We start from the raw sequence: 15,608 nt of genomic DNA on the forward strand, positions 1-15,608 counted from the left end.
TTCTCAGAGGACTTGGGTCAGTCGCAACGTCGTCACTATTGAGACCAGTTTAACTTGGAATACTTTCAAAATCCAAATACGTGCTGGTGAAATCCACAATCTCCGTGCTAATGGAGATTTCAGATTGCGATGGTTATGGAATTTCAACTACGTTCAAGGTCCTGGTGAATTTGTCCAGATTGTTCGTTAAGAAAAAGTGAAGATAGGATAGCTGCTCTCACCATCATGTATTTCTTTAAACAAAAATTCTTACATTAAAGCAAACAATTAACACAATAAATAGCTAATTGTGTTAATACTTCAATCTTGCCCGCGTACTACAATTGATGGAGACTTTGAGCAATCTCAAGTTTTGTGATCAATACACCACGACCGCTTTCAGCAAAAATCGTAAGAATATGTTTGGTGGGAACCCATAAGCAGCTAATTACAAAATGGTGGTCGCTTCTTGCTCATATTCTCATCAAGACTGGCGCAGCTAGTGTACCAGCATCAACAGTTTTTCTTCTCTTTATTTAGCCGAATCATTCCACGCTCTATTGTCTATTGCATCAGCAAACTTCACTCCTTCTGTGCCAGCCACAATAATCGTTGGTTAGCTATGAAAGAATTAGCTTGAAGCAATCCAAACTCTCGCTCCTTGGAAGATCAGTCACGCACAGGCAGGGGAAACAGATGCTGTACATCTGGGAAATGCCCAGAGTTACTTCCAAGCACGATTCGTCCGGGATGTTGAGGATGACCCAGGCTTGGCCTTCTCTGATGCGAATTCCTTCTACTTGTATTCTAGCATCATGTTATTGTCCGGGGACAACCCAATGCACGCGCGCATGATATTCTCTAGCATCGCCCTCTGCTTAGCCAACGCGTTAACCACTGGGGTACCTGGGGGTACCAAGGGAGCCTTGGTGAGGTAGCTCAGGAGTACGGCAACCGGGTGGAAAGAATGGAACTTCTCCTGCAACATGAAAGTACCCGATTCAATTTAATTCCAAAAACCAAAGAAAATGTGAACCAAAGAGGTTAATCCTTGCGATTGATTAACAGAATAATATAAGAGAGATTTGGAGATTGTAGATTACCTGTCCGTCTTCCTTGAATTGGATTCTTGTGCAGAGCTCAGCCAGCAAGACCAAGTCCAAGATGAGCGGCGCGGCCAGTAAAGAATCTTCGCACGTATTGTGCATGACGATTGTGTTACGTCCGCCCATGAAGATCTCCGAAGTGTACTCGTCCATTGCCCTCTTGCTGTCACCCACATAAGGGACGTACTGCAGACGCCGTCATTGATTTTGGTTAAGAGGAAGATTCGAGAATCGGTGTGAATGCAGACAACTTGGAGTCTGAAATCAAAGCCGAAATGGCTTGAAAACATTGACTGCAGGGCTGGAGTAGAGATAAGAATACCTTGATCACAATAACGTGGTCGGGATGTTCACCGGGCGCGTATAGAATCGAATTGCTAGCCACCATGTCGTCCACTACATTGCTCTTGGAGATCTCCTTGGAACGGAATGTTTGAGGGGCGGACAAGTTCATTCCATCGTTGTTGCCCAAATGGTTGTAGCTAACAATTGACGTTGGCTGTGCACACCAACAATTGTGGGTTCAGTGCAAAGCTTTCATAGCAATCATTCCAGCTTCGCAAAGCATAAACTTCAGTTCTAGACACACCTGAATCCAAAAAAAATAGACATTCTAAGTTGGATTCAGCGCAAGTTAGAAGGCTTTATTACATTTATTCCTCTACACATTGCACTTGGCTCACCTTAATTCCCGCTCCAACTAGAAAGTCCACTAGAACGGATTTCATCTTCGTTTGACCGCTCTTGAAGTCGTCACCACCAATTAATGAGTTCTTTTCAACAGCGTATTCAATTACTCCTGCAACCACCGCATTTGAAACCAACTTCGAATCAGCTCTCTAATTTAAAAGCGGTACTCTTATGCAACACGAACCTCTCAAAAAAAACCAATTCTGTACAGTCTTATCATACAGGTGAACAAGCACAGACATCAAAAGCTTGCCACCAACAGGTTTCCCAATCTGCTTTTTGTATCTAGCTTGTAACTCAGCAGTCCACAGAAAGCACCACATTCGGAATCTGTGAATATATGATCTCTGTGAAAGGAACGATCTTCACCAGGGACGAATGTGTTCTGGGGACTGCCGTTGATGAAGGGAACCTGCTCGTGGATGCAAGCGAGAGCGTACAAGGTCGACGGCGAGATTTCATTTTCTCCCTTCTCCAGAGAATCAAACAGATTCTCCTTGGTGTCATTCAGACCCACGATCACGTCGCTGTAACGCTCTGTGTTAGCGGTCCACAGTACCACTACCTTGTCAACCTTGGTTTGCGCCTTGAAGTTCCTGCAACCAAAAATAGCTGGATTCAGAAATATTCATAAATTACCAGAAGGTATTCACCTGTGGCAGAAGCACGGCGAGTGGTAATGCGTTGAGAAGCTTCTCAGTGATGGATGAGTACCGTATGTCCTGGATAATCCGCTCCATTTGCTCCTTCTTGGAACCCTTGATGAGATTGTTCGCACGAGCCTCCTGGTTAGCAGCGATGAAGTCGGGGTCGTAGATACCAGGCATGGGTACCATATCCTGCATGAGAGGACGAAGTTGCTTCTGTAGATCGATGTCCAGCACGCGGGCACGATCCATGGCATCGGCCAAGTTCATGTTGGAGATATCCCAACCGCCGATCACGAGATCGTTGGGGTTGACCATCGGTAGAATGCTCTTAAAAGGTACATGAATCTCCTCACCCTGGAAGGAGCCCACGCGGCAAGTGGAGGCTTGAGTGAGGGATCCGAAGTAATTGGCGTGCTGCACGCCATCCTTGGTCACCCATGAGATACCTCTATCGTCCACAAAGACAACACATCTCATCAAACATACACGTAAATCAATCCAGGGATTTCTTGACAAAATACAACATGAAAATCAGCAGAGCAAGGCAATCTAAAGTGAATTCCCAGAAAGAAGCGAGTAAGGAAGCGCTTACTCTTTGTTGGCGAGGATACCAGCCGTGAGAGTGGACCCGTTGTTGCCACCCCAACCGACGAGCATCATTCTGCAAAGGCCACACCGAAACATGAGCCAAGCTTTTCAAGATCACCATGTCGGCAAAGAAACTGGTAGGTCAATTCAGACGCCGTAAGGAGAGTGATGGATTAAGGGCTCGCTGAAGAATAGGGTAAGAATGCTGCAGAGAAATGTAGTCGACTAAAAGAACTTGCACTCCAGCTCAAGGACCACAAAACGTTGTCATCGCAAGCAGACAAATTGAGCACATCAACGGAGAAATAAGCATGACACTTGCGCTTGCAGACATTGTTATTCCATCCCCTCTGCTAGTTGAAGCGGAAAAGATTCCCAACCAACTGATTCATGCATGCTTGCATCAATCAACACGAGCTGCGTGACCAAAGAGAGGGAGAAGAAACATGAGTGACCGATGCGGCACCATACCCCAGCTTAGGCACCTTGCGCTGAGTGGCAAATTGGTATGGCACGGACTTGGGCTTGGCTACCCACTCATACTTGCCATCGCTCTTGCGCTGCTCGTGCAGGAACTCGGTGGTTTGGTACTCATAGCTCGACTTGATCATGTCCTCCGTGTATTCCACATGAGGACTCTCAACACGAAAGCTGTCGACCAACATTTTGTATCACAGAAACTAAAAACGAAAGAGAAGGTTAAATCCTTGCAAAACTCCTGCAACCTTACAATGCCACAGCCTCCTATCTCCGAGACTCTCCGACTCTGAACCCTCACACTCCTCTTCCCGGATGGATGGCGAGGCAATCAAGCACATATTACGTAGTTAGTTATGGCGAAATGGTTTTAAACACGAAAATGGGAGAAAAAGTCGCAAGGATCCGTGCACGAGTACAACACACTGAGTCAATCAGTAATCTCCCTCCGTCCACTTCGATACGATTCGTTTATGGCGGAGCGCTTCCGAATGCGGGTGATTGTTCAACCTCCCAAGCAGATTCCCAGAGCTATAACCCTGCATCAGTTTGTTGATACATGCCTCCAAAACCGCTCGTACACCAGACTGAATTCGCACCAGAACTGAAGATTGTGAGTTTTCAAATCTCCCAACTCGCATCATTTTTCATCGAACTCATTGTAATTTTACCCCCACATTGTCTGCACAAAACAGTCATCTGAGAGGCTTCACTGACTAGGAAGTTTGAAAAAGAGGAGTTATGGAATAATTTCTTTTCTGTTAAAGTAATACTTTACAGCATGGGGTTTATCTATGTTTGGAAAAGGCAGAACTGGAGACATTTACACGTGGTGTGCAGGAACACTTCTGGGTGCAAACTCAAAGTTGAAAGTACTGGGAGCGGTGAGTTGGGCACAGGTGGCAACTGTGCGCTTTACGACTCCTCTATACTTTGCTGACGGGTTCTGCAACCTTGTGGCTCCAGTTCCTCTGGAACATTTGTGCAATCCGGAGACGAGCTTTCCGCAGTGGAAGCAGCTCCTCTGTTGAGCTCTAGCTTCTCCATCTCTGGAGCTTCTGGCCAGGAGTGGGGCCAGCGGAATCTGGGTAAATCTCTATAATCCAACGCGGATAAGTACCATGTCATAATCTTGATTGAGTTTTTATTTGTGTTTTTCCTCCTAGGCTTTGCAAAACTGTGGTAGTTTACGGATATTTCATCGTTCTTCCGCTACTTATTGACATATTTTGATATTCACAAATGTGTTTGTCATCTTAACAACTGTAGATTAGGTCGCATGAGTTGGATAATAGTTTTCCTTTCTGCATGTGCCAAGGAGTCCTGTGAATCTGTTTTGAACTCCTTGTGAACGGGATTGATAAGGAATATGCTGTTCGAAGAAGGGTAAAGAAACTCTTTGGAACATCTGTCTTCTGGAGAAAGTAGTGTCACCTGCCATCCGGATCCTTTTATTTTGAAAATGGAGTACTTTTCCGTTGTCCAGGGTTTCCGCATAATTTTCGTTCATGATAGATCGCCACCGGCCACGTTTCATTTCTGCATCTGTAACCCTTAATTGTGTCGGCGTTAAATCATAAATTACAACCACCCACAAAAGTTCAAGTACTGGTTAGATCCTCGTTCAATGCATGTCAGGTTTCTAAGTCAAGTTTCACTGCTGGTTGGAATGAATTTAAACTGTCCCAAAGAGATACAAAACTAGAGACCCTGTGATCTCAAACTTGAGAAATAAAGGTCCAAATCGATGTCGGTTTATTTCTCACTCAGCAACCAGATACATCAGAAATTCCGCATTTGAAATTAAACACAGTATCTAGAGTGACAGTCTCCACGTGCTGGTCGAATTGTCTTGCTTCCTTTTGCAAGACTCCTTTTAATTGGTCCCGCAACTCACAACGCAGAATGATGCTGTTACCTTCAACTCAATTCACTCATCTCACGTGTGCCGGTGGGCCACTCCACCGTTCGGTCATGCTGCAACGACTTGTAGCAAGCTGCGCGCAGCCTCGTGCGATGGGTGAAGTTAACCACTCAAAACACAGCAGACAATGTGGACTCAGTCCAGTGTTCCAAGAGCATATCCAAGCCAACTCGTCTATCTGAGGCAAACGAATGGGAAAGGGGGAGGGTAAGAATAAACAGAAGGAAAAGGTTAACAAATTTGTCAATTACAGCGCAGCGCGCTGGATCCTAATCAAATGAGGTGGTAGGCATGAAGCGTGCTGCATTGGGCTGCCTCTCTGATTCAGCAGGGGCCACCGTGCATGAGTTTCATGAGAACCTCAAGTTTATTTGTGGACTTCACTAACTCTACCTCCAATCTTTATTCCTGTTCCTTGCTGGATTGTTCCGGATTAAGCAATTGGGAAGTTTCTGTATTTCCAACTCATTCGAGAATAGTAAACTAACTGGGTTTCTTTTTATTTTCCTCCTCGCCTTCATTGCTTTGAAAAGGAGCCTTAAAGTCTGAAGGAACTGAATCGGATGCCGATAGTGGGCCGGGCTGGCTGGCTGGCTGGTTGAATATTCACCCAGATTCAGCCTAAATTTTCTTTGCAGGTTCTGCGATCACAAGAATTTGAAGGTGGGAGAATGAATCACAGCGATGCGAAATATTAATGCCGGTGTCTTTTTTTGGAGCTTAGATTCAGATCCTAGTTTCCGAGTGCCTAATACTATCGTTTCAAATTAGGGGCTCAGATTTTCACTCGCCAATACTTTTCAAGAACGCCATCAACTGCAGAGAATGGGTTGGCTTTGTTGGTAGATGATGCCATAGCTACATTTAAGAAAAGACATTAGCGATGGTCATAACGCCACGAGCAAGTCGAATGGTTCAGGTCTCAGAATACTCGTGTGACGAATTCTTTCTATGCGCACCATTTCCTTCTGTTCCTGCAAAGCTGGGTTCTGCACCGAATGCTCTTTTCTTGTGACTGAAAGATTAACCGTACTTTCTCATGAAGTCAGTGTCCTCACAAGTAACGTGCATTGTGAAAAAGAGTACTCAGTCATTACTGGACTTGAAATCGCACACACGTGATTCTGATAGGTACTAAAAGTGCAGATTTTGAAAACAATGCCTGTTCTGAGATATCCCAAGTACAACAGAGATGGTTGGGTTCGATAACTACCAGATTGAATCTCCCAGACTCTGAAAGGTTTAGGATCGTTCACGTCCGTACCTACAACTGTGTCTTGGAATCATGTCAAGTTGCACACAACTTTCATGCAGCGACCATATTGCCTTAACATTCTAGGAGCGTGAAGCTAATCAAGGTTGTTGATGAATTGAATCCCCTCCTTCTACAACCCTAAACTCATCACCTGTACTTCTAGATTATTGACCACATCTGTGATCTCAAACCCTAAACCTTTGGCCCTTGACCACAACAAATTTCACATCAATGAGTAATTCCTCAATGATTGCAACGAACAGCACCTGAAAGATGAGGAGAAGGACGTTCCCAGCCCTGCAGAAACGATTTACCGAGTCGTAGAGTACGAGACAATTGAATGGTGGTCTTACTGCAACTCCCAAGTCTACCGTCATGGCAGCTTCACAAATATGTGGTGCAGGTGATAGAATGCTGAACCATTAAGAGGCATGACATATGGCAGAAGCTCTCTGAGCTTCGCACACAACCAGTCTGATAGGGTTTGCGACACAGTTGATCCCTGCAAGTCGAGAGGAAAAGAAAAGAAATCATGGAATTACTCATAAAAGTCAATTACTGTTGCACTTGGTGGATGTAACGATCCTCTAATCCACCGTGAAACAATCAGATAACTCCATTTGTCAGTTCCTGTGTTGTACTGTAATGTTTTGGGTATGCTAGAGCATGTCCCTAATGTCGTCAGGGCTTGATAGGGTGTCCCGGTTGGGATTGTTTTACGTTGTTACTAGGGACGGAAAATCGATTTGTTTTAATTTCATTGCCAGCAATTGAAACTGAGGGCTGATGATACAGTAAACAACCCCTTTCATTTCCAAGCAGCAATTTCTTTTGCAGAGACGATGGATACGTTTGAAATGATGAAACTCCTGACTCATCCAAGCGGTCTAATGTACTCAGTACGCTTCAAATTCTGATTCAGAGTTTAAAATTAATGCGAAAAGATAACATTTTTACCTGCGTTATCGTTCAGGAATCACGGGAAGATCATTTCTGGCGGTTAGCGTTCAACTAGAGCACAACTACGGCATTCTTTCCAATAGATTCATTAATGCAACTCTACCTCAGGAAATTCACCATAAAGACCGACCATGTGCACTACGATAGCTCCTCAACAGTGGGAATGGAAGATTGGGCAGCTGCGTGGTTTATAAGGGGCATGGACAGTGAGACATCATCGTATCATGTAGAACATTGATTGCTGTGTTAGGAAAAGAGTTCCTGCAAGCATATACCTTATAAATTCAAAGATCTAGCACAATGTGGTCCCGTTGGTCTCATTCATGTAAGCAAAGCATGATTTGAACGTGAATCACCAATTGAGATTTGGCCATCTCCAAAGATGGAGACTTCTCTCCCTTACACCTTATCTGCTAAATTGCGTGTAATTCCGGAAACATGAACTTGTAGCATGTCCGTGGTCCAGCAATTGATTCAATATATAAACCTTTGTTCCATTCAGGACATACTGTTAACTTGAAGGATCCTGATTGATCCGATTAATGATAAGCACCTGTCTTTTAAAGCACAAATGCAACTTCCTGGGTAATTTAAAAGGGTTTTCAGCAAAATCTATTCATTCTCTTATGTTAGACGCCACTGGGTTCGGTAGATGATCAATCATGTAGCAGTAATAAACTACAAACTGTCCTTCAATTCGTAGTTACCTGAACAAGCGAGCATTGGTACTTATTCATTGCTTTTAACAAGACTTAATATAGAATTTTAATGCGTAGTAAGAATATAGCATATGCTGACTAATCAACCAATGGACTTTCAGTTCAGCAGCATAGATGATTACGAAGGAATAGGTGAAGACAGCGCGATAATGTGAATTTTACTGCAAAAGCCAGAAGAAAAAACCGGATTTTTCGACTTATAAGATTGAAAAATGAACACGGTAGCATGTCTATTATGAATATTGTCTAAAAGGACATGTGCTCTATGAACCAGTCTTGTCATGTGTTCCGATTACAATGGAACCATAAGGCTCTCAAGATCACACGAGCTATAAATGTTCCGATACTCTCAGATTTTCCCAGGCTGCTGAAAGCTGAAGGTTTATCCAGTACTCGTAGTACTAAGATTAATCTATTGCCGATTTCCTTTAATAAATAGTTTGCAATACGAATTGTATTTTTTAAACGGTTTTACATAGACGAGGTCGATTGGCGAGATAACGACCTTGCGATCGAATCCCTGCAGCAATACCACCAGTCACACCTGCCAGCAAGAGTGTGTACAGGTACTGGTATACATCGGAGCCCACTGCACAAAACAATGTCCGAGAACTGAGTTCACTTTGACAGTATTATGGATCGAGCATTCAAATTATGTGATATCTAGGAAGGAAATTATTTCCGAAAAAGACTCTTGTTCTTATGAAGAGCATACAGTTCAATATAGGATGAACTATAGCAATAAAATGAAGCCTTACGTTGTCGGCCAGCAATACTGGTGAAGTAAGCACCCGCAATCAATGCAACTAAAGCACCCGGCAACTGCAATAAAAACAAAATGAGTAAAAATTATAACAAACTCTTGGCAACTTCTTGAAATAATAAGGCATAACTCTTTTCAATTCATACAACGAAGATTGAGAAGAGATGACTCATACCGCAACAGTCTCTATCAAGGTAATCTGGAGACGTGAGGAATCTCCTCCGCCGACTTCATAAGAACCAGCTACAAGGTCGATGCTATCCTGTACAAACACAAATACAAATGGTAAAAGATTAAAATTGTGCACCTTAAAATGCTTTTAAGAGTGATATGATGATTTTTTGGACGTTCATTTACAGCAGTCGCGACCATAACAGAAACACCAGCATGAAGTCTAATAAGCTTGAACACGCCCTACATGCTAAAAGTTGGTATACACATTAAGTTAACTACAGAGCTGTAAAACCGACTAATGTAAAAATTAAAAAATTAAAAATTAAAATCCAACATTAACAAATACCAATACAACGCTGTAATAAAGACACAGAACAACCAACTTTAAGAGTGCAAACCTGCTTGTTCCCATCTCGAAAATTGTTTAGATAGTAGCGAGCAGCAGCGTTAAAACCATCTTGAAGAAGACCTCGGATTGTCCTGCGGCCGAATCTGGATGAAACGGCTACACCATTTCAGATCGATATCTCCGATGATTGTAACAAGTGAGGCATATTATACAGTGTGAAGGACTAAAATCGATTTTTATGAAATTCAGAAATCCCCACCAGATTAGTAATCTCATTAAAAAAACGCACCTCACAAAGTCGCCCTTCAAAGCCCCAGTTCCAGAGTATTGAATGCTTACATCATCTCCATGATCGGCCCACACTGAATCCAAACATCAAGATAATGAGTAACCCCAGCTATGTGCTCGAGTCCCCTACCACATTTAAAATAGAAAGTCACAAGATACAACACAAGCAAACGCGGGACTCTACGCAGTGGTGCTCTAGGTACACTGCATCCTAAAGTAAAGGAATATTAATTCACTGCAGTGGTTCTGTTGGTAGCAGTTGTGGACGAATTTTTACAGAATTTAAACTTCGCCTCCAAAGCCTCAAATTGTGCGACGGTATTGGTTGATTCGAAAATGCCAATCCGTTGCAATTGAGCCTCAAGGGCCTTCCGTCCAAGCAAACTCTGCACATTGGGTACAATCGATGTTATAATCACACATGGTAAAAATAAGGTTATCAACAAGTACACTGAATTTTCATTAGAAAAACCTGGATTCAAAAAAGTAACACACGGAGAGGAGGGACAAACCTGTGTAACATTGGTACGGTCCAAACAATCAATACAATTAGTTCTGACCACCCCCTTCTGTTCCTTAAAAATATTACCATCCTGATCTCGTAAGTGGTACCTGTTCAATGCAAAACAGAATGTCAACAACCTAGGCAAGATTACATAAAATGCTGAAGGCCAATAACAGAGGGAAGTTCTATCATTAATTTAACCGACATGAAGTTAGCTCACTACTAAAAATGCGGAAATCATTAAAGTTGCATGATTTATTAAATGGTAATAGACAAACGTGCATTCCAAGTTCATCATCCCTACCCGTGTTTCGTCAAATCCTCTAGAATTTGATTGTATAAAATAGACAGGCGCTCGAAGTGGATATGGCCACAAATTTTATGAAAATCAAATGGAAGGTATCTACACAAAATTACAGCACGATGTTAGAAGTACTTTAGACCTATTCATCTAAACTTATTCGCCATACAGCTAATATTGAGATCCTTCATCCAAGCGACTGGATTGTAGCTCCACGAACACAAAATTGAGGAAAGGATGCGTTTTTAACACAGAAGACAGCTCTGCACATGCTGTGATCCACATAATTCACTTTCAACCAAGTGATCCAGAAAACTATGCATTCCAAAAGAATTAAAAGAAAGGACTTCAGATATACTTAGGAGCCAATTAAACAACAGCAACAACCCACCGGATGTGATTATTTGAGATTTTGAGCATGCTTTCCCCAAAGGCAATACTCAGAACACCCTCACTACCTTGCTGCAATCACATGCCTTGGATCAGAAATGAACGAGGCAAATACTCGACTCTGAAGGACAGTGGCGCTTATTCAAAAAGCAAGGTCTACGTAAACACACTGACAAAGGTAATGAGTCGTGTTGAAGAAACGCTCGCACTAGCTTACAAACACACGCACATCAAAAACAAAATCCAAAAAATATCAAAAAGAAGCGTGTTCTTCAGAATCACTTACTACCAAAGTTGCTTTCAATAATATGTAAAACAAATGATGAAAGCGTACCTGGTTTATCAAATCAATGGCCACAACATCACCATAGCGCTTGTGTAAATCATCGAAGTGCTTCTCGACCGCTTTTTGCTGCAGAGCATTGTCAGTGAGAAGATCGCAATTTCTGACTTGTATAATTTACTTGAACTGTCAATACTCAGCATCATGAGGATGAATGTTTTGTAAATAACTTCAAAAAATTAAAATAAATAAATAAATAATAAAAATAATAAAAATAAAAGAAAAGAAAATTGTCAAGCTGCGGCAAACACCATATGAGAGTCTTAAGTAAGATGCCAGCAAAAAGATCGGCATTTGTTACCTACCGTATTCTCGTAGTTGATAGTTTTAATTTTGGGCTTATACGTAAGATCTACAATCTGCTCCCACAGAACTGGAATAGAACCTCTCAACTGCCAACAAAGCACAAACTTCGAGGTTTACTGGAAAGCATCGTGAATGTAATAAGGAAGTACAAGCACTACTGAAAGCACGTGACGGTGCCACATATGCGAGCTGCTAGCGGTAGAATTTCCTACACCTAGATTAAAGAGAAATATTTGAACATGCTTCGCACGTTCGAAGTTACAAGAACCTGTGTGTAAGATGCAAAATAACCCTGCGATTCAAGTATTTGCTCCGTCTCTACGAAATTGGCAACATTGCCATCCAGATCAGCTCCCCTTCGCCACATCCGTGTCCCTGATTAAAATATGAGAAATGAATACTAAAATATCCCAATTTACGAGATGCTACTTGATAAAATAATCAATCAATTATTCATAATACTCATCATAAAGTGTCTCAGAACACCAAGATCGACTTCTCTACTATTGTGGGGGATAACATCAGGTTAAATGAATAAATACTGAAGGAAACCAAGAACTCACCAGCACGTCTCATAGAACGCCTTGCAATCAAGGTCACTGTCACTGCTTTGCCTTTAACAACGGAGTCAATGGTTTGAAAACGTTTGCAATAGTCAAGAGTAACAAGTGCACGTCGAGAAACCTTCCTTCAAACTCAGTTGAACAACTCTAAAACCTCCCGAATTCAGACACAAGTGACGGGATTCTTAGGTAGAGACAGTCGATTAGTAAGACAATGCAACGAGAGATCAAGAAACAAAATCAAACCATCACCCCAATTCCTAAAACTGAAAGATTCTTTCAAGGTCCTCTATGCAGCCACCACAAAACCAACAATCCAAACAAAGATGAAACTTTATAAAGTAAATCGGCAGGATATTGCCTTGGATCACAGGAAGAATGTAAGGCTCCATCTGCACAATTCAAATAGATTACAGATCATTTTTAAAATCTTCATGAAAGATTAAGGTCAAAACTCAAAACTAATAAAAGTAAACCAGCACAATAGTCAACCGAACCATTCTAGAGTTCATGGTTATAAATCCAGTGTGTCTACATACCTGTTTGTCTATCAACTCCTTCATTAGCTTCCTGTTCCAAAGGAACCTATCATCTGCCTGCTCGATCCAACAACCCAGGTCAATAGAAAAATCCCAAAAAACTGGACAGATGGACATTATGATAAACCAAAACCATCAAAACACGAAGTCAACCAAACTTATGTGAGAAAACTTATTCAAAATATGAGGAATCGAAAACGCACATGTTTCCAAATAGATGGGCATTCTGACATCGCAGCGGCTTGAAACTTATCTGCACTGCAATTAAAAAGCAGGATACTATCAGTTAGTGGACGATTCAGAGTCAAGAGTAAGTGATGATTTTTCAGTTAATCGAACTCACATCTCCACGGCCACAAAGAAATAGACAAGACCTAAACGTAGTCCAATATATTGGAAAGAAAGTTTAAAAGAGACGTCGTCAGTCAAGATAGGAACCAGTATTTCCAACTGCGAAGACTTCAGCGACGTGAAACATGGTGCTTCGTACAGAACATGAAAACCATTTCTCTAATATGGATCGTCTTACTTTAATGTCAGATCGACATCGTATGAGAAATAAAGTCCAGGGGTTGACTCTAGGGCCTTCAACAAACCGACAAAGTACGCTTCCTCTTTCTTCTGCAACAACGGCATAAAGTGAAATTTCAATATGGGGTTCGTAATATAGAAGTGACATAGAAGTTTAGTAATATAGAAGTGCCAGTCTGCAAGTTGGTCTACATAAGAAGAAACTGTACCTCCTCAGGGGTTGCTCTGTGGAGGTTGTTGTTGCAGGGAAGAACCCTCAAAGAAGACACACGGTAGACAGAGTGACCCCTGTACGTGCCCATAGACTGACGACCAGTAATCACTACTGCGTAAGTTCCTGCAAGAACCAGGCGAAGCACAACATGTGAACGACTTCCATGTGCGAGAGAACGAATTCGATTTCAATCTCACTATTCCGCAATCGCAACAAGGCTTTCACTCCTGGTGATATTCTGTTTGCCGAGCGATTTCTGGTTTTCTGAATCGAGGTGTCAGCTCTGAACTGAACGTTGATCTCAAAACGTCTAACTCTAATCACGATTCCCAAACTACATTAATTGAATAATCCTGCCCTCCAAGCCCAAGTGATAATTTTCTGAACAAGACATTGTGACTTGCCTGCCACAAGACGGAGGATTCCAGCCAATCCGAACACAATCTGTGCATGTGGAACATCGGAGTCCGGAAGCTGGCCTGTATCCCCATCACAAAATGTGAATACGAAAAATAAGACTGCATAATAGGTAACGAGAATGCATGTATCATGACAAGATTCTCCACAGCCGAATCAACCAAATAATTCAATAAACGAAAATTAAAGAGCAAGTCGAGGTTGACGTACTGGTATAGCTCAAGTCACCGGTAGATCGATTGATGGAAAGGAACTGAGTAGCCATAGAATCGGTGGGCTCCAAAACATATACATCCGGAAGCTCCCAAAGCCGCATCCTTGTGCTACGTTTCTGGATCTCACTAAAGTCGTCCATCTTCAAGCCCATTATGTATGCCCTGCTTAGGATAAAGTTCATGGGTTTTCGTAAGCGATGTTGGACAATCCCGACCCACTTGACTTCAACGCTTACCGAAGACAAGTTTAAGAACTCCAAAATCCGGAGTGTACGCTAACAACGAGCACAATGCCACAATCAATTTCTGATGTGCTTTGAGAAAAGGGTCCCTCCCAGATCAGTACAAAACCGTTCAACCCCGCCCAGATCAGTAAGCAATGCCAGTGGCCTCCAAATTTTACCTTCCTCAGAGATCTTCGAAACTTCACAAACCAAGAGGCTTCGTTCTATGCTTCACACGCACCCTGCCGTGATCACAACCAAAACCAAACGCCAGTGTCGTCTACTCAATCATTCCATTCTCGAATAAAAATAAAATTATATCTCCCAATTTTAAATCCTCCCCATGTTCTCAAGATCGCATATCCACAGCAACCCAAGGGCTACACCAGAACTACCATTCATGCCTATCAATTATCGTGAGAGGGAGGGTGTGTGGAAAAAAACAAAACAAAACAAAACAAAACAAAACTACAGTGGAAGAATTTTCTGCTTGCTTCAAAAATTGAAAGACAACAAAAACAAAACAAGACAATATCAAACGCCGTCACAGCAGAACTCTAAAACCCAACAAGCCACCCCACCTCCGAAGTCACAAGCTCCTGCGCGCAAGTACACACAAACACCAAAGATCTGCAACGAGAACCTAAAACAAGAGCTCTGCGCCCCAAAATGCACAATCCCGGGGACGATCCAGCTACAAGCAAAGAACTCAAGGTGACTGATCCGACACCGCTTCTCCTGCGATCAAGACCCAGATGGAAAAATGTGCGTACCCTAACGAGGCACAACACCCGGTAGTGGTTGGCGATCGCACTGCCACAGACCCAATGTGGAGCAGCAGCAGCACAATGGAGGCAAACTGGGGTAGCAGAGCGATTCGCAAGACAAGCAGAGGGAGCTGCAGCGCTTGTATACTACTGGACAGTTTGCGCTGATTTCCAGGATCTTGTTGTGAGGCTGCCTGGCTGGCTGGCTGGCCTGCTTTGCCTCCCTGCGTATATGCAGCAGCACTCACCCACAGAACAAGCACCAGGGCCACCCTTCCTCCCCGTTCTCCACCGATCGATCCGATCCGATCCCCCCCCCGGAATAGCCTTTTTTGCTTCTTCTTCTTCGTCTTCTTCCCTACCCAGAGCAC

At 42.8% G+C, this 15,608-nt stretch overlaps 2 protein-coding genes across 3 annotated transcripts; both read right to left on the reverse strand.

Moving 5' to 3' along the window:
• Window positions 1-191: 191 nt before the first annotated feature.
• Window positions 192-3,821, reverse strand: LOC112279681 (inositol-3-phosphate synthase). Its single transcript, XM_024514338.3, has 8 exons — window positions 3,485-3,821; window positions 3,018-3,086; window positions 2,490-2,873; window positions 2,145-2,371; window positions 1,769-1,884; window positions 1,408-1,584; window positions 1,083-1,271; window positions 192-958 (listed from the first exon to the last, which is right to left on the reverse strand). The coding sequence occupies exons 1-8, from the start codon at window positions 3,676-3,678 to the stop codon at window positions 776-778; spliced, it is 1,539 nt and encodes a 512-aa protein (XP_024370106.1). The 5' UTR covers window positions 3,679-3,821; the 3' UTR covers window positions 192-775.
• Window positions 3,822-8,522: 4,701 nt separating this feature from the next.
• LOC112280614 (phosphoinositide phosphatase SAC6) lies at window positions 8,523-15,608 on the reverse strand. Of its 2 annotated transcripts, none has more exons than XM_024516276.3 (22): window positions 15,244-15,608; window positions 14,650-14,712; window positions 14,242-14,408; window positions 14,019-14,093; window positions 13,610-13,737; window positions 13,399-13,490; window positions 13,073-13,127; window positions 12,870-12,926; window positions 12,689-12,722; window positions 12,331-12,411; window positions 12,036-12,142; window positions 11,767-11,853; window positions 11,453-11,530; window positions 11,120-11,190; window positions 10,732-10,830; window positions 10,435-10,534; window positions 10,200-10,308; window positions 9,924-9,996; window positions 9,684-9,777; window positions 9,287-9,373; window positions 9,107-9,170; window positions 8,523-8,937 (listed from the first exon to the last, which is right to left on the reverse strand). In XM_024516276.3, exons 3-22 carry the CDS (start codon window positions 14,396-14,398, stop codon window positions 8,810-8,812), a joined length of 1,776 nt encoding a protein of 591 aa, XP_024372044.1. In that variant the 5' UTR covers window positions 14,399-14,408; window positions 14,650-14,712; window positions 15,244-15,608; the 3' UTR covers window positions 8,523-8,809. The 2 variants fall into 2 exon arrangements, with proteins under 2 accessions (XP_024372044.1, XP_024372045.1); XM_024516277.3 differs by having other exon boundaries at window positions 15,052-15,387.

The sequence above is a fragment of the Physcomitrium patens genome, chromosome 3, assembly GCF_059467195.1.
Source record: "Physcomitrium patens ecotype Gransden chromosome 3, ASM5946719v1, whole genome shotgun sequence".
Taxonomy (NCBI): domain Eukaryota; kingdom Viridiplantae; phylum Streptophyta; class Bryopsida; order Funariales; family Funariaceae; genus Physcomitrium; species Physcomitrium patens.